The sequence below is a fragment of the Bidens hawaiensis genome, unplaced genomic scaffold (genome assembly GCF_021521415.1).
Source record: "Bidens hawaiensis isolate Kalapana, Puna unplaced genomic scaffold, B.hawaiensis_p1.1 tig00034686_1, whole genome shotgun sequence".
NCBI classification, from domain to species: Eukaryota; Viridiplantae; Streptophyta; class Magnoliopsida; order Asterales; family Asteraceae; genus Bidens; species Bidens hawaiensis.
In genome coordinates this window covers 1-24,276 of record NW_027496018.1, presented here as the reverse complement: position 1 = coordinate 24,276, position 24,276 = coordinate 1, and the positions used below count along the sequence as shown (strand labels likewise).

Here is a 24,276-nt window from a genome sequence, read left to right as displayed (position 1 = left end):
GATCACTGCGGTGGACGGAAGCGCTGAGGGGAATTATGTGGCACTTGTTTGGGACAAACCTTGGGAGAAATTTAGGCAGCTTTTGTCATTTAAAGGACCCGTTTGATGTAACGTTTAGGGTACTTTTATTTATGGTTTTGAAATATGTAATAGTCGTTAGTGACTTGAATCTTTATAACTAAATAAGAAAAAATCAGATCAGATGATTTATCAAGTTTGAGTTTAATTGCTATTTTCTTAAGGTTTTTTGTTTGAAGGAAGAGATGGTCATCAAAATTCATATTTTGATTTTTGATTTGGGAAAAGGAAAAATCAAAATCTGAATTGAAATAAATTCCACTAAATGCTGTAATTAATAATAGTGTGTAAAGTTGTTTGGCTTCTCGGTTTCTCCGTTCTCTAAATATAGGTGAAAGTCATAATTCATGAATGAAATCCCATTTACCATTCAGAAAAATTTATTGTATTTTATTAAAGAAAGAGAAAAAGGCTTAAACTTTTATGATGATAACTGGTTGCTTGCCCATCCTTACTTGTGGTCTACTGATAGGAGCCTTGTATTCTCGTGCGGAGATTCAAGTTTGAATCTCACTTGTGTTATTTTTTGGTGGATACTGGTAATGAAGGATTTGAGTTAGACTTCTCGGGTTTTCGTCATATTGTGTGTTAAGCCGGAGAGTTCTTCTTTTGCGGTGGCACAGCGACTGTCAAGTGACAGTCGGCGAAATGGTTTCCTGGAGGAATGCCCAAGCCAAACTCTGAAGCCAGCGTGAGCCCGGTTAAAATAACATAGTCTGGACAGAATGAGACATTGGGGCTGTCCAAATTTGGAGAGTGCAGTAGCCTAAATACAAAAAAGTTGCCGTTTAAGAAAAAACTAGTTGCTTGCCTTTTTCGTCGTGGCGGAAGACCTGTATATCTGAAGGAAAAACATGTGTCATGTAAATCCAATTTGCTAAAGTAATACTATGCCAGTTGTCACATAAACCCAATTTGCAGTTTGAAGTATGAATGGACTGATCACTGATATGCGGTAATAAAGGTCAAAAGTCAAAAACCAGAAGTAAAGTCAACTTTAACCGAGTTTTAACAGAGATAACGGAATAAGTAGTTAGTGGGTGTTAGAAGATATTAGTTGTATTAATAACAACAGTTAAAGCTTGTAATAGTTTTTGAAGTATAACAGAATTCCTTTCTCTATGTGGATTAATTGGATCACCGTTTTAAGGTAGGTTTTATTTCTTCTTTCAATCAAAAGCATAAAACATTAGCTCGAAATTCAGAAAAAATATATAACGTCGTTAAGTTCTTATCAATAGGGGACCAATGAGGCTAAGTTTTTTAAATTTGGGACAACTAGAATGAATAAACTCAATTGAGATTGACCAATAACATTTAGTTAGAGTTATTAAAATCCAGTAAACCTTATTTTTGTTAAGTCGAATTGACCCAAGTTGACAGAATAGATATGGTTTTGGCTAATGTCGACATACTTTGATCGATTCTTAGTAAATAGGTAGACTTAAAGAAAGTTGTCTCGACGCTATACTTTATAGCAATTACTCTGGTAGCACTCAACCTTATAGACCTACTTTTACAACATTCGGAGTTCACGGAGCGACCAAGGTTGTGATTTTTTTTTATTTTTGTCCCTAACAATTAATTTCATATATAATTTGATTTTTAATAATAGTTTATAATATTAAAACTTTTAAAAACACAGGCTTATCTTTGTGTTTTTTTATTTCATAAAAATGTATTTTTTAAATACAACTCTTCAATTCTAATATGGCATACTTTCTAACAAATTATGGGATGATTTGAATTCCTTATTTTAGCTCCTTAGGTTATTCACTATTGTGAGTAGCTTTAAAGCATCTCTACAATCTCATGTCAGCATCATGTGAACACTAAGGGTTTTAAAGCCCCAAACTATAACGCCCTAAGAGGCTTTAAACCTTTTATTTATTTGTTTATTTAACATCACATAGAATAAAAACTAAATAATACTAAAATTTAAATTTAAATAAAAATAAAAAACATACAAATAAAAAAACACACAAATAAAAACATAAAAAAAAACAATGAAAACATAACAACTTAAATTAACCAACATATAACTAATATTCGTTTCATTCTCGTTTGCATATTTAGCCATTATCATTGCTTTTCTTTCTCCAAAAAAGACCGTGTGACCGGTTCTAGATCGATAGATCCTTTGCGAAATCCTTGTCTCGTTGTCGCTCCAAGTGCACTTTTTTCTTTCATCATGCATCGCTTTGTGTTCCCCATGCATCGCTTTTCTTTCTTCATGCATTCTTGCGAGTTCATCTTTTGAGTGTTTTTTAGCATTGAAAATCTCGGATAGTTTAAGCTCCAAGTTGTCAAAAGGCGAGTTCATTTTGGAACTCATCGATGATGTCGTTCTAGACGAAGATCCTCCACCTCTAGCCGCCGCTTTTGCTTTATCTCTTCATACCGGATGCATTGACTCATCCGGTACATCAAAAACAAGATTGGGATCAAACTTGCTTAAGTTAAATTGACAATGAGCATCCGGCGCGGGTTGAGACGGCGATTGATCGGCCGAAGTATACTTTGTCTTTGGCCGTTTGGACGGCTGCGGTGGAGATGACGGGACCGGATGCCCGTTGGTGAGCTTGTGCATTGTCACCAAATTTCCAACATATTGAAATCTTCGTTATATATGCCCTTGTACTGTTTTAAGCAAACCTCCATCACGTTGGCATCACTCATGCCGCTTTTTCTCCCATTGTTTGTAACGTGGGTGTGAATGTCGGAGAAGTTGGTTATTTTTTTACGCATTGCCTTCCATTTGTTATAGATGGAATCATTCCCGCGGTAGAAACCTCAACCCATTATGGCAAAAAAACTTAGTACGTAATTCTTCCCAAAACTCAGTGCTATGTTACTGTCACCTTCGACACAAAAAAAACTTCGTATTGGTCAACAAAAAATTTAAGCATGAAATACATATAAACAATTTTATGATTTACCTTGAATTGAGTCTTCGGATGAGTCAATCCACGCACGTGCCAACGCCATTTCCTCATCCGCTTCCCACTTTTTGTCTTTCGACCTTTTCGTTAGTTGTTTAACCGGCAACAGGTTTCTTTTTATGACTTCGTTTATGACGAACTTGCGGTTCGGATACTTGGGTTTCAAGTATTTGGGTTTCAGGTGTTTAGGTTTCGGGTACTTGCGAAGAAATATATGGCATTTGCGGTCGAAAGAACATATCGGTAAACGGTTGTATGGATGGAAGCATTACGGGTCGGTGTTGGTTGGCAATGAAAGGGTTATTAGGGTCATTGTTATTTGTGAGCAAACTAGCCCACCACATTTGAGCCGGATCCCAAGGGTTCGTGTTTGAGCTCGGATTTATGGTTGTAGAAAGTTGAGAGAGTTGTTAAAATGATAGTATAGAGAGGGTATAGAAAAATGTTGAATAAAATAGGTTAATTTATTTTTTTTAAATTGCAATGGTATTATTAACGTTGGATGGAGGAGGGCCCATAAATTTTCAACAATGGTGCCGGTCTTTGTGAAGCCGCCCCTTTCTTCGTCCCTCGACGGTGTGTAGGCCCGAAGGCGCCCCTTGGCCGCCCACCATCACGCCCATAGCGAGCTGTCTTATAGCTTATAACTTATGAGCTATAAGTTATAAGATGTATGGGAAAGTAAGATTTGTGAGTGATAAGTTACAACTTTTTAACCTATCACTTATGCCTTAAATAAGTTATAAGAAGGTAAAATAAGGAATCCGAACAGCGAACACCCCTTTACGTTCTGAATAGGGCTGTAAACGAACCGAACGAACATGAACAAGGCCTTGTTCATGTTCGTTCGTTAAGAAAATAATGTGTTCACGAACACTTACCGAACAAGATTTTATGTTCGTGTTCGTTCATTAACGAAATTAATGTGTTCACTCACGGTTCATGAACACAAATGGACACAAATAAAATCGGCAAAGCCTATAGATTGAGAACAACGTATTCATCAATGTGAATAATGAAAGCCTGTAAACGAATCGAATGAACACGAACAAAGGCATGCTCGTGTTCGTTCATTTAACTTTAAAAACACACGGACACTTAATCGAACAAATATTTATGTTCATGTTCGTTTATATAAAAAGGGACATTTGTGTTCGTTTGTTTAAAATCTAAACGAACATAACTCAACAAAGATAAACGAACATAAATAAACAAATATAAATGAACACAAACAAACATAAATGAACTTCAATGAACGCAAATTAACAAATATAAAAACCCTTAATCAGATTACATATCTAGATAATATTTAATTATGTTCTATTAATACATAAACGAACACAACCGAACGTTCATGAACATAAATGAACGAACGAAACATGTGTTCATGCTCGTTCATTTAGTTAAACGAACATAAACTTTTTGTTCATGTTCATTCGTTTATTAAATAAACGAATTTCCCACCAAACGATTCACAAATAGTTCCCGAACGTTCGGTTCGTTTACAAGCCTTCAGAAACAGAAAATTGTTTCAAACTAAAAGAAATATATTTAATATTTATACTACTAATTTATTTTTATAGACATAAACCCTAACCCTCCTTGCCTGGTTTTGGATAACAAACCCATAAACTCAAATCAACCGCTTGCCGCTGTGATTTTCAGGTAGCAATCTATCTATCTAATACTAGGTAGTGATTTCGTTTCAACACGCCATTGACATTGATTGTTTTCTTTTTTTGATTAGCGCATATATATCATCAAATCACCTATTAACTCATGGATAGGGGTAGCTCGGCTTGTTTCAAGCTCTGTTTTCAAAGCTCGGGCTCGGCTCGTTTACTATGGATCATTTATTTTTTATATAATTATAATTAATTACATATACTTTTTTTCTATTATAATTTTATGTAAAAAATAATATATTATTTAGTTATTTTTATTTATTTTTTCATAACATTTATATAATTAATAATTATTAAATATATATTTTAAAAAAATTATATAAATGGCATGTTTAGGCTCGCAAGCAGGATCGAGCTCGATAAGTGAAGCTCGGGCTCATTACTCATGGAAATTTAAATTTGCAGTTGCATAGCTTGTTACACATATTTTAACAAGAGACCTATAGCATCCGGTTAGAATGTTGCCTATGGATTCCACAAAGAAATTATCATTCAACCGCAAGATCACTGATGGTGATTTGGTTATAGTATACGAGAAACACGATAACATGAAAGCTGTAAAAGTTAATGAATACTCAGTATTAGAGAACCGATTCGGCGTCTTTAAACACTCAGATTGGATCGGGAAACCGTTCGGCTGCAAAGTGTCTAGCCACAAGGGCGGTTTCGTTTACCTGCTAGCCCCGACACCCGAGTTATGGACCCTGGTTTTAAGCCACAGAACCCAAATCCTTTACATTGCCGATATTAGCTTTGTGGTCATGTACTTAGAACTGATTCCCGGCTGTGTAGTTCTTGAATCCGGGACCGGTAGTGGATCATTGAGCACTTCACTAGCGCGGGCCATTGCACCCACGGGTCATGTGTACACGTTTGACTTTCATGAGCAGAGGGCTGCGGCTGCTAGAGAAGATTTTGAGAAGACGGGGTTGAGCGGTTTGGTGACAATTGGAGTTAGAGATATTCAAGGTGAAGGGTTTCCGAAAGAGTTGGTTGGTGTTGCAGATGCTGTGTTTTTGGATCTTCCACAGCCGTGGCTTGCCATACCTTCTGCTGGTGAAATGTTGAAACCGGATGGAATTTTGTGTTCGTTCTCACCGTGCATTGAACAAGTGCAGCGGTCGTCTGAAACACTCACGGCGAAGTTTACTGGTATGTGCAAACTTAACTCTCACATCAAGATTTTAGACAATGATTTTTGTATATGGTAATTTCAAGTCATCGTTGTCAATGGCGATGATAGCGGGCGCTATAGCGCGCTACGTACCGATGCGGCCATAGGCCGCTTTATACTAAATATCGGTTATTTAGCGTGATTATAGCGGTATTTAGGGTTTTTTATTATTTTTATTTTATGATTTAATTTAAAAAATTGTAGAAACCTATTTCTTAGGCTTGTTTATCCACCAAACAGCTGCACATTCCACAAGTTTCACTGTAAAAGCTTATTTTGTGAACATAAACCCTGATTATTTGCTTAAAAATTATCTACTTCTTTATCACTAAATATCAAATACCGGTTGCTATTTAGCGCTATTCGCTACGTAGGCATATAGGTGACCCGTCGCTATTTACCGCTATTCGCTATTGACAACTAGATTTTAACCCGTTTGGTTATGAATGCGCCATCCAGGTTGTGTTTAATCTCTAACGTGTCAAATGTTGATCAAATGAGAGAAAGATGTTGGAATTAAGTGTATTTTTTATGCATAAGGCCTTATAGTTTTAAAAATAAGTTACTTTTTGTTAGGGGTGTGTATGAAACCAAAAAAACCGATCCGTATCGAATTAACCAAAATAACCAAAACCAAACGAAACCGACGGTTTCGTTTCATGTTCACGTAAAAATCGAATTTTGGGTCCAGTTTTGGTTTGCATGTAATTAAATTCAAACTGAACTGAATTTATGTATTTTCGTTTTTTGTTTTGAATGTTAAAGTAATTTATAAGAGCATAATATATAGTGTAACCCAAATCTTTTAGCCCATATGTATAAAAATCAATTATTTATTATTTAACAAAAAGATTTAGGCCCAAATTCATTATTTTGGGCCATTTTTATTTTTAGGCCCCAAAATTTCAAGTGCAAATAGTAAACCCAAACCCAAAACCAAAAAATGATCCAAACCGACCGATAAACACCCCTACTTTCTATATTTATTTATAACACCCCCCTTATTTATTGAAAATTTGAATACTTTTGAAAAAAAATGTGCTTTGGGGTCAACTAATCCAACCCGGCATGTTTTGACCCATACAGCAACGTTATCTGTTTTAACTTGTTGCCCACTTTGCCATCTCCAGTATAAAAAGAACGTATGATTGATAAAAACGTGTATGATTCACTATAAATCCTTAGATTTGGTTTGAAATATTAATTTTGCACTTTAGGTCAAGATAAGAACTAAATTGATGCCGTGGAGTATATTGATCAATATTGGATTTTGGGAACTTTTTTTATAAATGTAATTTAAACTTTGGCAATTAAGCAGATATAAGAACGTTTGAGGTGCTTTTGCGCACGTATGAAGTTCGAGAAGTGAAAATGGATGAAAGTCAAAGTGAAGAAGGTACTCCTGGGTCCCACCGCCCTTGCAAGAGGAAGCACCGTGCAACTGAAGCAAGTCATTGGCAACAAGATGGTTCTGGTTCACCTATTGTGATGGCTAGACCTTCCAGTGAGGCAAAAGGTCACACCGGCTATTTAACTTTTGCTAGGCTCAAATGTGTTGCATGATCTAGAGTTTCTAATTATAATGAGCAGTCAGTTGTTTTTGGCTTATTGTATGTCTTGAATGAGGCTTGATTCATAACTAGCACTTTGTTTTTAATTTTTGTTACCAATTTTTAAGGTTTTCGTTGTGAGATTTCGGTTGAAAGCAAAGATTTTTACTTTTAGCTTCTTTGATAAATGGGAAATTGTTATGGGGCAAATACCTTAAAAGCATTGATAAATGGTGGAAGCATTCTTAACTTTCACTCGTGTCCTGCAAATATATCGGAATATATGTTTTGTTAGGGCCGGTTATGAAGGGGGGTGGACAGGTCGACTGTACTGATCACCCCGGTAGGCCCGGAATAAAAAAAAAAACTTTATATGTATTTTTTTGAAAAAAAAAAATCATAACCAAGTTCATTTACAAATTTAATTGTTTAAATCCAATAAAATAATAAGCAACCCTTTTACTCAAGGCCCAATTTTTTTTCGTCTTGGCCCAATGAATTTATAGCGATTCTTGGAGACGGCCTTGTGTATTGTTCCGTTTTAGTGTCTACGTGTTGGCATTGAACTGACGTTAAAAGTTCGGTTAATTTTTTAAAATGACTATCATACCCTTATTAAATAAAAATAAAAGTACAAAGACACAACCACGGCCCAATGAATTTATAGCGATTCTTGGGGACGGCCCTGTGTATTGTTCCGTTTTAGCATATACGTGTTGGTATTGAACTGACGTTAAAAGTTCGGTTAACTTTTTTAAAATGACTATCACACCCTTATTAAATAAAAATACAAAGAGAACCACCTCCCAAATTTACTTCATTGTCTTCTCCATGCCATGAAGAGAATTTTAAAATTCAAGCAAAGGGTAAAATGGTCAGAATTCACAAAAGTTAGTGATGAAAAGGACCAAACATGTTACAACTTATAGCTGACAATAAGAACTTTGTTGTAACTGTAATTATTTGAAAAGTAAGGATCAAAACCACAATGTGGAAGGCCATCAGTGTGATTAAGAGCTTCTTAAACTGACTGACTCAATCAATAACATAAAATCTATTATGTAAAGTGGTCGAAAAGTAAGAACATGAACTAAACCAGATTCAAACACAAAACAAAAAAAAATGTTATTCAAGGACTTTTATTGATAGAGCATCTCTAGAAAATCCAGCTCTTTCTGGAAGTCAAACTCCAGCTGACTTGTCAAATGAGACGGCACCGGGTCAAACTCAAAACTGCTCTCGTTGACCACTGGCCCGTTCGGTATGTAACCAAACACAGCACCTAAACCATAGTTCTCCACAGGAAATGAAAATGCAGCAGATGAGAAGCTTGTTTGCAGGGACGTGATTGGTGCGTTAACAACAGCCAGTGAAGTTTGATCAGCGTTTTGTTTAATGATGATTTGACGTTCGGATGAAGATGATGATGACGATGATGACGAAGGGACGCTTCTGATGTACTCTTGCAGGAGGGACTGGGACTTGGCTTTGCCACGCCTCCGAGATGACAGCTGGCGCCTTTTGGTTGCGTTCCAGTGGTTTTTTATGGTGTTTTCGCTCCTACCTGGCAACCTCCTTGCGATTTCTGACCATTTGTTTCCGACTTCTTTGTGAATCGCGATCAATAGCTTGTCTTCTTCCTCGGACCATGCATCTTTCTGTTGATGTTTTTAACAAAACAAACCAATGATAATATAAGAAAAAGAGATGGCAAAATGAGAGGGTTGGATAACGAGTCAAAATGTATCATATATGACTAGAAAACTAAAATATTAAGATATTAATAAAATTCTTGCGAAAACCGATGTTTAAGAATTTTTAAGCATTAGATACACTCGGGGTCACTTTCAACCGTTCAACCCGTCACGACCTATTTGACATATTTAGCTAAGTTTATGTAAACTTTACTCGTTTGACCAATTGTCTATAAATAATAGCCCGATCAAGTAAACTGATCAATTGTCACCTATAATAAGAACTCGCATGCATCATATAAAATCTTTTAACCTGTTTTGAATAATCAAACCAGAGGCTTTCGGGCCGAACATGACTAATGTGGAAATTAAAAGATACCGTAATGTCAGGCCTCAGATGGTTTTGCCATCTATCTCTGCACTGTTTCGCAATCCTTCCAGGAAGTTTTTCGGCAACACTAGACCACTTGCTATCTCCGTACTGCTTCACTAACTGCATCAACAACCTTAAAAAAAAAAAACAAAAAAACAGAGTTTTGATGAAAAATTGAAAGAAAATTCAAATATATGGAAAAACAAGTGTTTATATTTTTTTGGGTGATCATGAGAACTGTCAGTAATACCCTGCTAACCAGTGAGACCAGGTGTTACCTGTCTTCTTGGGAATTCCATTGTCCTTTAATAATTAAACTTTTTCGACAACTTTTACTACCCTTCCTTCGACCCTTATTATTCTTCCTACTATTGCCTTTCTTTTGGAGCCCGTTATCAGTGGAGCTCAAGCATGAAACTTGTTGGGGACAATGCCCGAATGGCGATCCAAACATCTGAAAGTTGAATAGTGTTGCCTGATCCATTGGCTCGTGATGATCTCGATAAGGAGTTGAAGCATATAAAGAGATTATTTAGCTGTTTTAAGTAACTATTAATTGAATAAGCTTGATATGGACTAAATTGATGATTAGAATGAGTAGGTTCCATAAAGAAAGGATTTTGGTTGATAATTAGGAAATTTAGATATGTAGTTTCCCTACAAGTAATTCATACATGGTAAAGGATTGTGGTATGAAACCATTATTTCAGACCATACCAAATTTAGATGTTACCATGACCATCAACAATTCCTTGCATAACTAGATTTTTCGTACTTGCCCGTCACGATCATCGCATGAGGCTCAACCCATGATTAAAAATTAACAATAACAATGCATATATTGGTTAGAACAAAGAACTGACTGATCATCAAGTGGAAAAAGGCGTGTTTGGAGTGCAGCCTTCATGTGAGAATGCACTTTTTTTAACGATTTTGTTGGTGTGCGGCAGCAGTGATTTTAGTGACGACAGTGGTGATAGTGGTGTGGTGGCGATCGATAGGTGACTGCAGTAGTAGCAACAACTGGTGTCAGCAAACAGGCGATGGTGATGATGACAATCTGTATGTAAATGAAATGTTGTGTTAGTTGCGTACACTTTTTGCCTTTCATAAAATTTTTAGTTGTAAAAAACACGATCGGTTACCACAAGAAAGTTTGATAGCCAAAAGCAGGACAGATTAAGGAGACCAATACTAGAATGTGTTCCTCAATTTTACATTTAATGTCCAATTTTGAAACAAGGTACAAAAACAACAAACTTAGAATACACTAAACAACACAAACCATCTACATTTCAAGATAAGTCCGAAATCAAACGCCTAAAATAATCTCTCCTACTTCAAAACCACGTTCGTTGCCCAAAAAAAAATAATAAACAAGAAGCCACCATCACAGCTTAATCCCGAATCAAACCTTCCTCGTCATCATCATCAGCAGGATGAAAACGAGGCCCATTTGATCTAGGTGGCTTGTCAAACCTCTCGGGGCTGCGGCTCCGGCTAACCCTACCCCACCCCGATCCATATTTGCCAGGTGGACTTCTGCTCCTGCCCCGCTTCTCTCCAGCACCCCCAATGCTTTCATGGAAGCTCCTATGGTTGTAACCACCCCTATTGCTGTAAAAATAATAATCAACATTCGCAACAGGTGATAAGAATTTAAGAATCATAACAAAATAAAGTGTGTCGATACCTGTCATGGGCCCCACCCCTACCAGCATTCCAACTACCCCTACCACCAAAGCTTGAGTCAGTCCGTCCTCCATGCCCTCCATAACTATTACCACGCCCTCCATCACGGCTTCCAAAACTATTACCAGTAGTCCGCCATTTAGACCTTCCGCCCATCCCACCACCACGTGCCGCCATGTCCCGAAGTTCTCTAGGGACACGCTGATTTGCACCTTCCAATACTTTGACTAGATCTGAAGCATGCTTTGCATCCTGCTCCATGAAAAATGTATAAGCCTCCCCAGTTGCACCTGCCCTCCCAGTCCTACCAATTCGGTGCACATAGTCCTCTATTCCTGTAGGGAAGTCATAGTTGACCACCACCCTGTAAACAATTTATACAAAATGATAAGATCCACACTGAATAAGTGAACATAATAAGTAACATTATACCTGATATCCTTGATATCTAATCCACGAGCAGCAACATCAGTTGCAACAAGCACAGGAGACCTGCCATTGCGAAACTGATTCAACACATAATCTCTTTCACTTTGAGATTTGTCTCCATGAATAGCAGCAGCAGGAAATTGACGGGTCAAACTGCGCGCCAGCTGATCACACATCTTTTTGGTTGTACAGAAAACGATGACCTTTGATCTTGGTTCTTGAGATCTCAAGATTTGTTCCAACCGTCTGTTTTTCTCCATTGGACCCAAAACCTCAATGTGTTGAGTAATAGCCTTGTTGGCAACAAGCTCATCAACACTGCCAATGTTGACCTGAATCGGATCAACCAACAAATCTGCAGCTATTTTGCGGACCTCCTTTGGCCACGTGGCCGTGTACATAAGTGTCTGACGACGTGCTGGCACCTCCTTAACAATCTTCCTAATCTGAGGTTCAAATCCCATGTCTAACATCCGATCAGCTTCATCCAACACCAAAAAAGTTACTTGACTCAAACTTAATCTTCTCATCTCCAAAATATCATTCAAACGACCAGGTGTTGCAACCACAATATCAGTCCCACGGTCTAAATCTCTTAGTTGAGGGCCCTTCGGTGCTCCTCCATGCAAACACTTCAATTCAGAAAAAATTAAGAACGTGTCAAGACAGTTTTTATGGCCGTATAAAGAATTAAGGAAAAACATAAAGAACATACGGTGCATAGTATCTTTGATGATCTGCCAAACTTGACTGCTTCAGCTTGTATCTGAGTAGCTAATTCTCTAGTGGGTGATAAAACCAAAACAGTGGGGCCCATTTGACGGTTCTTGTGGGCTCGTTTGAGGTGAATAAATGCAGGAATCAAGTACCCTAAAGTCTTCCCAGAACCAGTTTTTGCAATGGCTACAATGTCACGGCTTTGAAGAGCAACGGGCCATGACTGTGCTTGTATTGGAGTCGGGGCTGTAAACCCAGCCTCAAGTACCTAAAAAAGATAATCGGTAAGCAGCAGGTTTCATGCTCTTTACGGGCTTGATTGATCATCATGTGAGATTGATGCAAATAGCATCATTAATCATCCCCCACGAATCAATTCCCACCGGTTGGCAGAAGGGGAGGTCTCTTCTTCAGACGGACCAAGTGGCAGGCAAACTGAATCATCATCATTGGAAGTCAACAGGCAACCACCACACGACCATCGATGATTCGGAAAGCCCTTTCAAGAAAATTGGTCCACCGTTTTAAGAGTACTCCAGATAATATATGCAACCCCAGTATAAGACGGTGGGGTCGCACAGCGTACGACATTTAGCTCCTCCCTGGAGCTAATATCGCACCTGGGACAAAAAGTGAAGATGGAAAAGCAAACATGAGTCTGAAAGTTGATAAAACTTCCGTAATGACAGATCAGCATGCACAAACAGTTATATACCTACTTTACATAAATTGCTCAACAGCATGTTAAACCACCAAGAGCGGGAATAAATGTAACAAAAAATACCTCTCTAAGCAACTCAGATGGAAACCCGGTATCTTCAAATGATGTAAAGGGTGGAGGCACATTGTCTCCCTAAAAGGTTAAAAGCCCAGTGTCAGATTTAACATCTAAACCCATAAGAAATCACTTATATGCATAATAGAGGTTTGGTTTTCTTTTTTTCCTTTATATTTTTTATTGAAATATATGATACGATCACTACTGATGCTTACAGTTACAGTTATCTCATGCTGCCGACGATAAGCATCTGGGGATAAACCACTTCCACCTGAAGGCCCATAAGGTCGACCTGAAGTTCCTCTAGGACCAGCAGCAACTGCCCCACTTGAAGTGCCGTGTGAATTATGGGACCTGCTTCTTGTACTCTGATCAAAACAAAGCAATGGACCAGTTAATCTAGCATAACATATAATAACTAAGCCAATAAACATAACCAAATAATATAAATTAGCATTAAGTCTGGAATTTTAATATAATTCTAAGCATTTCCAACTAATCAAGCATTGATAACAAGTTCAGAAAGTGTGCCATCAAGAATCCAGTACTGCCCCTAAATTGTGCAAAGCAAAACACTAGTTATTATTGATCTTAGCATATTCAACTTTCACTTATCCGACTAAACTGAAGTCCTTTGCGTAATTATCTTTGTATGAGGCATGATGTCAGCTAACAGAAATGCCAACACATAACAACTCAGAACATTATGAGCTGACGTGTAACGTGCACATCAAACTAAATCAGTCGAAATGCCAACCACTTTTAAAATTACATGGCCATGCTTAAAAGCAATACTAAAAAAAACTTATCTTCATGTATATTCCATTCTGTTTGAACTGAAAACAAACTATAGCACACACCTTTCCATCTATACTAACACTCGCCTTTCCATCCGTACTAACGCACCAGAACATAACAGAAGAAAAGAACTTCCAAAGAACATGAACTAAACAGAAGCTCTGAAAAGTCTACAAGTGTATACAATCATGCACCCCATAGAAACTAGAAAAGAACAATAAAACACGCACTTCATTTACAAAAAATAAGGCATAACATCAAAAGGAAGTAAAAACACGCACTTCATAACCTCTTGTTCCAGATGAATGCCTTGATCCGCCATTGCCACTCCTACCATATCTATAATCATCATTATAGCCATTCTCTTGATGTGAAGATTTTTGCACCTGAACTGCAGAACTTATGGCCACTGAAGAAGACTTTTGTGGCTGAGAAGAATCCTTAGACCCTGCGGGCCGCTCATATTGAGTAACATTGGTTTCTGGGTTCCAATAGTAGAGATATCCAGTTGTACCATCAACTAACCCTTTCCACGGTTTTGGAAGGGTGGGATCCTCTGGAGCAAACCGTGGAGTGGCAGCAGTTGTTGTTGCAGTTTCGGTTGCAGTAGCAGCCATACGAACAGCCAATCTCAATTCTCAGAAAGCCTACACCAAACAACTTACCACGTAAGCCATACTTAAATTAGTGTGCATAGTTAAAACACGATATAGGTAATAGAATACAAAACGCCAACAAAAAATAATCAACAATCATTTACAGTAAATGAAAAAACTCAAAAAGCATGCCGTCAATGTGGAATATACCATTAAAGGTAATAAACGGTTAACTACATACACTAAATGACAAGCGCACTCGAAACCATACACCTTTTAAACCTCAGATTCCATAAACTAGGTTAAAAATCAAAATAAGCATAAACACTCAATTCATTCACATGTCACCATTCAAATCAAAATATAACCGATACCGAATTGATAGCATGCCCTCAACGTAGAATATACCATTCCAGGTAATAAACGGTTAACTACATACACTAAACGACAACACGCCCTCAAAACCATACACCTTTTAAACCTCAATATTCCATGAACTAGGTTAAAAATCAAAATAAACATAAACACTCAATTCATTCACAAGTCACCATTCAAATCCAAATAACCGATACCGAACTGATAGCTACTAAACAAAAGCAAGCATGCAAAGCTAATGTGGTGGAATAAACCTAGCACGTAATAGAAGCTGCTTCAATTGAGCAAATACAGTGTAATTGATGCTTCCGATTACATTAAAAGCAGTCAAAGTTAAACATATTATTCGTAAATCGGAGAAATCCCTAATTAGAAAGCATGTTAAGGCTAGGGTTTATTGAAATGGCTATATATCAGATCTGAAGGTAGATTCGGAGCCCTAAGACGAAATACAAACGGAATTAGGGTTGTACCTGCGGGTGAATTGAACCGGAAGCTGTAGATCAAACGGAGCCCCAAGGCGGAGAGTGAAACACGGTTCGGTTCGAATGGAGGAGACGCGTAAGGGAAGAAGAAGAAAGAGGTCAGGAAACGCTTATTATTATTTATAGCCATAGATAGGGTAGGCTCCACTCACCCCCTCAAATCCACGTCCCTTTTCTCAAAGATACTATTTTATATTATTTGTACTTCGTGGCGATGTATTAACACAATCAAGATATCGAATGCGTAACTGGTGTTACTGTTTCAGTATGTTCGTGAATTCACAACAGTGTGTGCGTAACCCGATGATAGTATGCTCGTAATATTGGAAGCTTAACTGGTATTAGCAAGCACGTCACACAACGACTGTAGGCGCGTAATCAGGTGTCGATGTGCACGTAAAGCAAAATCGATCGCGCTTTGACCCACAATCCGTTCCGCCTGACACTGTTTTAACCCGAAATCTGTTCTGACTTGACCCTTTTTGACCCGAACCCGCCCCAACCCGACTGAAACCAAATTAACCTTTTTTGTGTTGATCAATTCCAACCTTAATCTTTTCGACCCATGACCTAAATGGCCGAACCCCCTCAACCCGTTTGGCGGTCTCTAATGGTAATCACGTAACGCGTTAAGTTTTTAAAATGAGAAAGGTATAGCAATACTATACTCAAATTAAAAAGAATAAAATACTCGTTTTTATGGTATAATGTTTTTTAAAAAATATTAACATGTGAAAAGTTATAAACGTTTAAGTGTCGTGAGGTAGTTATTTAAAATAAGGGGTATATATATAACTATTATATAAATTAGCATGTGATTAAAGTTTAGGACCAAACTTGTAATTATTTTTTAACAAAATAAAATCAATGCACATGATTTTGCTAAAAGACAAAATTGTTAAAAGACAAAATTGCCCCTTAATTGTCCTAATCTTATGCATTATGGGTTGTATTTAAAACAATAAATTTGATACCTCTTAAAATTTAAGAGGCCTCTCACTCATGCTTTATATATTATGCAGATAGATAAAAAATGACAAGAATGAGAATGATTTGTAACCATAAAAAAAACTATAAAAAAATAACGAAAAAATAATTAAGAAAATCATAACTCAAATTTTAATACAATAATGAAAAACGTAAAAACACAAAAATGTTTCCACCGTCTTTCTCGTTCTAAAAAAAGGACACAATGTTGGGTGAAAGAGTATTGTGTCTTTTTGTTTATCATTGTGTTTTGTGTTTATTTCATTATTGATTGTATTTTTTTTCTTGGCATTGTGTCTTTTTTTCTTGATATTGTGTTATATTGATCAACATTATGTCATATTTTGTTCGCCATTGTGTTATATTTTACGATATATTGTGTCTTTTTTGGTTTATCATTGTGATGTTTGTTCATTTTCGGCAGTGTGCCTTTTTTCTTGGCATTGTGTCTTTTCATCGTTTTTTTTGTGGAACGGGAATGACAGGGGAAACATTTTGGTTTTTTAATTTTTTTGGTTTTTTATTTCCTTTATACCTTTAATATTGTTCATTTTTCAAATAAAGAATCTTATTTATTTTTATATTTGACAAATCAAGTGTAATATACGGGGTCAAAAGCTAGTACTAACATAATAGTGAGAAGTAAGGAGGCGGTCACTAGCTTATGAGTGAGTAGTTTTTTTTTTCAAAAAAGGTGATCACTACCTTGATTAGTGAGAAGTTAACACGGATATAAACTTTTGATGAATGCCAAGAGTGGATGTAAGATGAGTTAATTAGAGTATCTGTTGTGGAGGGACTTTATCGCCCCTCCATGTCACCGCCACGTAAGAAACAGGACCTTAAAGTCGTTTATAATAAAGGCATGTTGTGGTTTAAAGCCCCTTTATATATAAATATGTGTGCATGTATATGTGTATGACAGAGAGGTGTGAAAACCACCCATGGCCCCCACCACTTTCTCCTTATACCGCCCAGGAGCCCAGTAACCAAATGCAGCCCCCTCATACGCCCCCCCCCCCCCCCCCCCCACGACACGGTGTGTAGAGGCGTTAAAGCCCCCACTACCGACCCTATGCAGCCCACACCACAAAGTCTTAGCGGTTTTTCATCATATTGAGTTTATATTAGATTAACATCTAACTCAAATCAAACAAACCTTATACAAAATTAACCGAACACATAATTCGGTTTGGTTTTAGTTTCAACTAAAACAAAGAACTCATTAATTTCAAATTAAGAAAGGTAAGCCTTTTAGAGTTCCCAGCTTCCCATTGAGCAACTATTTACACCGAGTCATTTCCTGAATCATCCTGTGTATTAACCGAGCCACCATTGTCTATAAGATGTTGACTTGCTGGCTCATCCTGTGTATTAACCGAGCCACCATTGTCTATAAGACGTGCTAATCGCGACGAGGTGCACATTCCCAACCAACTTCTTGATACCATTTCCAATTAAACAAACCACCCTAAACCACATGGCCCATCCTTTAAATAATTAGTTGATTTGGATAAGAAAAGGTTTTACATATTGTTTTAGTCAACTCAAATTATACAGCATGTCAACTATGGTCTACTCAACCAACAGGTCAAAAGGGGGCAGTCATATAAACTTCTTATAAACCTGCTAACTTAAAATCGGCCCAAACGAGGTTAACACCACCCACGACCATTGTTTGTCTCTACCGCCTGCTCTTCGCCACATCAGCACTGCTGACGTCATATAATCGAGCTTTCTTTTTCTTGAGCAGATTCCATCTCTTGCTACAAAATTACAACATAATCAAATTTTGTTAATAAAATTACTTCCAACTAGTAATTACTAATTACTGTCATGAATTATTAAGCATTAATTAGCAGCAACAGGGTTCCATATAATATGATAATTTTTACATAACAATTTTCCATCAAGCCATGCTTTATAATGAAAAACAAACAGCACCTAAATCTAAACATGTAATACTAATAACTAATAAGCGAATTGTTATTCTTCAGAGATGTTATTAACTAATAAAGGATCTGAGAACAATGCATATATCAATAACTAACAAATAATAAACTAATAATAAATGGATTAAAAACTAACCAGGTTGCAGTTCACTGAGGTCTGAGATACATGTAACATGTATCTGGAAGTATGCTTTACTCCAACGGTCTAAAATATGCCTTCACAATGTTTCTATTTACCATATAACCCTCCAATTTCATTTCATCAAGAAGCAACTTATAGATATCTTCTGAATTAATATGCAAAGAGTCACCCACATGAAACTCATGAACCATTGCATCAATCTCAATCCAACTAGAACCGGGCACTTTAGTCACGCCATTTTGTCTCATAAGCAATCTCATTTTAGCACAATCATCCCACCTCTTTGAACTTGCATATATATGTGAAGAAATGATATAATTCCCAGAATTCCGAGGCTCGATTTCCAATAAAAGCTTCATGACCTGTTCACTAACATCTAAATTTCCAGCTTTCTGACACGCCCCAAGCAATGCACCTAATGCAATTTCATCTGGTTTTTCAGGCATTTTTTTAATAAAATCCCACGCTTCATATACCAAACCCGCTCTTGATAAAAGATCCACCATGCAAGAATAATGCTCGATCTTAGGAACCAATGAAAAAGACGACTTCATCAAGTCAAAGAATCTACGCCCTTGGTCAACCATTCCACCATGCACGCACGCAGCTAGCACTCCCACAAATGTAACTTCATCAGGGGTAATATCGTCATTTTCTTCCGACATTTGGTTAAACAGTGAGATAGCTTCACGAGGCCGCCCGTTAAAAGCAAGAGCCGAAATCATGGTGTTCCATGTGACCGCATTCTTGAAAGGCATGCTTTCAAATACTTTATACACGTGGTCCATAGTCCCACATTTAGCATACATGTCGATTAAAGCAGACCCCACGTATACATCTTGTTGTAAACCTCTTTCAGATGCATATGCATCTACTGATCTCCCAATATCAAGAGCACCAACTGACGCACATGCTGACAGAACTCCACTTAATGTGATATTATTAGCGGTTACACCTTCGTCTTTCATGACGTTGAATAATGAAATTGCTTCATCTGCTAACCCACTTTGAGCATATCTGTTATGTGAAGATTAATAAGATTAAAAAAAATGTGGCATCGTCTAACGAACACGTGAAACAAAATAAAAAATGATACAAGAAAGAAAGTGCTTGCCCTGTAATCATCGCATTCCACGTCACCAAATCTTTCTTACTCATTTTATCAAAGATCCTTCTCGCGGACACCAAATCCCCACACTTCGCATACATACCAATCAAAGCCGAACCGATATAAGTATTAACCCTCATCTTATTCTCCACCACATAACCCTCAATCACCCTCCCCAAACTCAAATTCCCCAAATCTCCACACGCCCCAAGAACACTAACCAAAGTCATCTCATTCGGCTCAAAGCCTTCACCTTTCATCTTCTCAAACAACTCCAACGCACTCCCCGGAAAACCCCTCTGAACATACCCAGAAATCATCGAGTTCCACGACACCAAATCTCTCTCAGTAATTTCATCAAACACCTGGCGTGCACGCCCCACCTCGCCACACTTTGAATACATACTAATCAACGAATGCCTGACGTGACCGTCCGCCATTAACCCCAACCTCACCACCATACAATGCCCCAATTTACCGTGCTCGATCGCCTTAACATTCGAGCACGCGATAAACACAAACGGGTAAGTAAAATTATTGGGATTTATCCCTAACCCCTTCATTCTGTAATACAATTCTAAAGTCAAATCAAATCTCTTCCATGTGATGGATAGACCACGGATCATGACATTGAAAGCAAAGTCATTTGGTTCGTCGATTGAGGCGAATAACCGGTACGAGTAATTGAAGTCTTTGAGGTCGATGAGTTTGGGTAATAAGAAATTGGGTTTGAGTACGGAGTGTATGAGCATCTGGGTGTGGGTTTGTTGAGCTGTTTTGGTGGAAACACATTGCTTCAAGATGATCAGCAGTTGCTCACTCAGAGGCTGCTGTTGGAGGTTGAGATGGCGGGAAAAAGAGGTGGGTTTTGTGAGCATGGTTTTGATGGGTTTGGTTGGAAATTGAACATTTGGGGGTTTTATAATATAACCAATGTTTAAAAACCGGTACGTACAGGTTGGTTGAACCGTTTATACCGGATTTTTGTAAGGCAACCAATATTTAGAATCGGATATTTTTAAACGGTTTGCTAGAACATCGCACCGTCGGTTTTTTTTATACCGGTTTTAAATCCAAGAGATTTTATATATTTTTTGCGGGGCCGTATTTTTAAAAAATAACTTTTAACAAAGCGGATAAAATTGAAACGAGTATACACGGTAAACGACGATTCGTTAATCAACCAATTTTGTGTTATGAAAATCCAATGTTGGTTAATTATTTATATCTTTCGTCTAAAAATGGCGTTTTAGGGGCTGAAAATAATATTTTTCCAAAAAAAGATATTTCTTTATGGTAAAACCGGTTCAACCGGTCCGATTTTTCGGTCAGGACGGTATGACAAGTTCGGACCGGCCGGTTCTCTAGGATTTGAGCGAACTGAATAGAACTAGACCGTCAATAGGCCGAATACCGGTCAGACCGGTTCGACCGGCCGATCCGGTCCGGTCTCTACAACATTGCTTGTAACAAGTATGGGGTGTGACAATTTTGATATGTTTTTAAAATTAAGTGGCTTTTTAGTATGATCATCTTAGTTATTCAAAATTTTTCAATTGTTTGTGTATGACTGATGTGTGTTTCTATATTAAGTATGGATAAAACTTTTTCAGTTTAGTTTTAATGATGAGAAACTCTTGTATATTTAGAATAAGTAGAAAACGATCATACCATGTTAATAATCGGTGAAGGGTTGTATGGTTGTTGATAGTATGTGATCAACTTGCTAGTGAATGAATTGTATGTCACCAACTTTAAATTTGACCAAGTTTGACCTTAACTCGTTTTTAGATAACAAGCTTGATAATTAAAGTTACTTTTTATGTTCTTTTTAAAACGGCTCATAATTTACTCATAAATCCACCAACTTTGTCTGCTATAAGATTTGAACTCTCAAGAGGAAATACCTATTAGTCTAATACACACATAGATACCATGGCCCGAATGCCATTTGGTAGTTATATTTTTCTTTATGTGAAAATGAATTTCAATACCTCAAATACCTTAAAAGATAAACAAAGAAATCATGATGTTTGGTAATTGTGAAGTTTATGCATCTCATGAAGAAGCAACCCACCAAGTGACACCAAAACATAAAAGGTTATCCTATTTCATATGTCAAAATAAGATAAGTATTTCATCGAACATCTTATAAGCACATCTAAAAGGCTAAAAATACGAAAGCATTAACGTCAACATAATATCAAATAATATACAAATAAATTGAATTCAGTAGCAAATGGGGGATTACTGTGATCAACTCAAGTAGTACTGAAGAAACACTAACCGGACCCCGGGCAGATTACTTGTAACCTGGGGGTTAGATAGATGTTTCCCACGAGGGGTTAGACCCTTGGAAGATGGTTCTTCTGATAACCTGCAAAACAGACACCGTGAGCTCGTCACTGAGAAGGGGGGGTTCCTCCTTGTGACCACCCTCCGGCGTGAGAATCAGACTAGATTGCTCTTTAAATATAAAAGTATATTAAGAGATTGCTAGAGCAGATATCAGGTATATTATGATGATAATGTAGTAAGATATGATAAGATGAGATGGTCATACCATTTGTGGTATTTATAGCCGAAGGTAGGTTTCCAAAGAGGTATGGCCGGCTGCAACAGTGTTCCTGTTCCACCAACAGTAGCCTACGCACGTGCCCTGCTGGTAGTTGGTGGGTAGGTAGCGGCTGACAGCGATCAGGCCTGCTGTATACTATTCATGTTCCACCAACTGACGGCTACGCACGTGGTATGGCAGTAGTTGGTGAGTAGGCAGCGGCTAATAGTGACATACAGTGCAGGAGCATGCTGCTCGCCATACTGTTGTCAATAAGCTGTCGTATCTTTAGTCAGATCTTTTTCCCATACCTCGTCAGGTACAGTACAGAAGATCTTCCTGTATCGTACGGACTGGCTTATTTGGGCGGGAGTATTCCCCCTCCCGCCCTTGTGCGGGATTGTTCCCGGCTTCGCTCATTCCTTCAGGTGACACTGAGTGATTGAGAGCTAAGTGCCTTGTGCGTGTAGCCTTGCTGCGCGGGTGGCCTTCCCTGATGGCTTGTATCCGAGGCTGCGGGAACAGGCGGAGTCCTTCACCATCGGGAGGCATTTCCTGCGGGACCAGCTTGCGTACTGCGCGTAAGGACGTCACATCTCTGAGCATGGTTGGTCCTGCGGATCCAGTTGGTTTCTGCGCAGACGTCCCTCTTTTAGGTGAGTCTTGCGGGTCCAACTGGGCTTTGCTGGGACCTACCTCTTCAAGTCCCCCCAGTCCAATGTTCTTCTCATGAGTGTTTAATAAAGTGAGGTGAACTTTTGGACTTAAGCAGAGGGTTTTGAAAAGGGTTTTTCTAAGGTTTTCCATGGGGATTCTTCCCGCGGAAGTCCTTGTCACTTGCAGAAATGCCCGAGTTTCCTGCTTGGTCTTTGGGTATGATGCGGGTAGGCTGTAATCTCCTCGCACGTCAGGAGCGTTGAGTCCCACTTGTGTGGATTCTCCTTGAGGTTTTGGTGGTTTTGAACATAGTGATCAATTATGTTAAGACCACCAATTCCACCCTGGAGCTTCGAACAACGTAGTTCTCGACGTTCCCGCTATGCGGGGGATGTTATTTCCGTTTCCGCAAGCATTGCCCAGAAGATCCTTCTTGGTTTCAATTCCCAGCGGAGTGCTAGGTATGTGAAGGGTTTTGCCTTAACACTGTACCAGCGCTCGTCTTACGGTTACTTTACTTCCAAGGTATTCCTGGCGTCAATTCCCTGCGGGTGCTAGGTATGTGAAGGGTTTTGCCTTTACACTGTACCCGCATCTGTCTTACGGTTACTTGTTTGCCAAGGTTTACTTGGCTTCAATTCCCTGCGGGTGCTAGGTATGTGAAGGGTTTTGCCTTTACACTGTACCCGCATCCGTCTTACGGTTACTTGTTTGCCAAGGTAAGGGGTATTTTCCCGCTTACTTTTTAATATTTTTAAATTTTGAATTTTGAAATTTGAAAGGTTGGTGGAAAGATAGGAACAGTCCAAACCTCTGAAACGTCGTGCGACAGTTTTCTTCTGACTGTGTCAGGACGTGCAGGAAGTTATGGTGACGTGACATTATATGGTCATTCCAGACGCTTTTTACGGCGCGTGGGCGCGATTTTTCGGGCGCGTGGCCGCGAAATTACTGGCACACGTCCTGTCAACATCTGTTGCCAGCCTGCTTTTTGCCACGTGTCATAGTTTCATTGCACCTTCGATTTCTCTTTCCTCCGCATTAATTGCGATTAGTATATAAAGGGGGAGAGGCCTCTTTGTAATCCACACTTTCACCTTTCTTCTTCTTCTTCTTAGTGATTTCCGGCAAATACTCCCCTTTTCAGGCAAGCATTTTCCCGAAATCACTTTCTTCTTTCTGCAAAATGTCTTCTCATGATGCTGAAGCTGTAGCCGACGATAGGAGTACTGCTGGCGAGTGCCAGTGTGCTCTACCTGTCGATCAGTACCAGTACATCGTCAGGAAGTTCATGCTTGAGTCTCTTGAGCCTGAGTTTCCTGAATCCCACCAGACTGTGTACGATGCCCCCAGTGGCAAGATCGGGGTATATGTTGCATTCTTTGTCTATGGGAACCTTAGGTTTCCTTTGACAAAGTTTATGTACCGTGTCCTGGAGAGGCACGGTGTGCACCTGACCGAGGTGCATCCGATGGCGATTGCCAAGGTCCGGCACTTCGAGTGGGTG

At 38.4% G+C, this 24,276-nt stretch overlaps 3 protein-coding genes and 1 pseudogene across 3 annotated transcripts; 1 reads left to right on the top strand and 3 right to left on the bottom strand.

Moving 5' to 3' along the window:
* Positions 1 to 5,158: 5,158 nt before the first annotated feature.
* LOC143586519 (uncharacterized) lies at positions 5,159 to 7,442 on the top strand. Its single transcript, XM_077068054.1, has 2 exons — positions 5,159 to 5,857; positions 7,198 to 7,442. Exons 1-2 carry the CDS (start codon positions 5,164 to 5,166, stop codon positions 7,440 to 7,442), a joined length of 939 nt encoding a protein of 312 aa, XP_076924169.1. The 5' UTR covers positions 5,159 to 5,163.
* Positions 7,443 to 8,568: 1,126 nt separating this feature from the next.
* On the bottom strand, positions 8,569 to 9,980 carry LOC143586517 (uncharacterized). Its single transcript, XM_077068052.1, has 3 exons — positions 9,775 to 9,980; positions 9,503 to 9,629; positions 8,569 to 9,087 (listed from the first exon to the last, which is right to left on the bottom strand). Exons 1-3 carry the CDS (start codon positions 9,978 to 9,980, stop codon positions 8,569 to 8,571), a joined length of 852 nt encoding a protein of 283 aa, XP_076924167.1.
* Positions 9,981 to 10,669: 689 nt separating this feature from the next.
* LOC143586515 (ATP-dependent RNA helicase-like protein DB10) lies at positions 10,670 to 15,409 on the bottom strand. Its single transcript, XM_077068051.1, has 8 exons — positions 15,355 to 15,409; positions 14,192 to 14,557; positions 13,328 to 13,480; positions 13,119 to 13,187; positions 12,333 to 12,602; positions 11,621 to 12,249; positions 11,190 to 11,552; positions 10,670 to 11,113 (listed from the first exon to the last, which is right to left on the bottom strand). Exons 2-8 carry the CDS (start codon positions 14,525 to 14,527, stop codon positions 10,894 to 10,896), a joined length of 2,040 nt encoding a protein of 679 aa, XP_076924166.1. The 5' UTR covers positions 14,528 to 14,557; positions 15,355 to 15,409; the 3' UTR covers positions 10,670 to 10,893.
* Positions 15,410 to 18,407: 2,998 nt separating this feature from the next.
* LOC143586524 (pentatricopeptide repeat-containing protein At2g34400 pseudogene) lies at positions 18,408 to 20,433 on the bottom strand (annotated as a pseudogene).
* Positions 20,434 to 24,276: the final 3,843 nt, after the last annotated feature.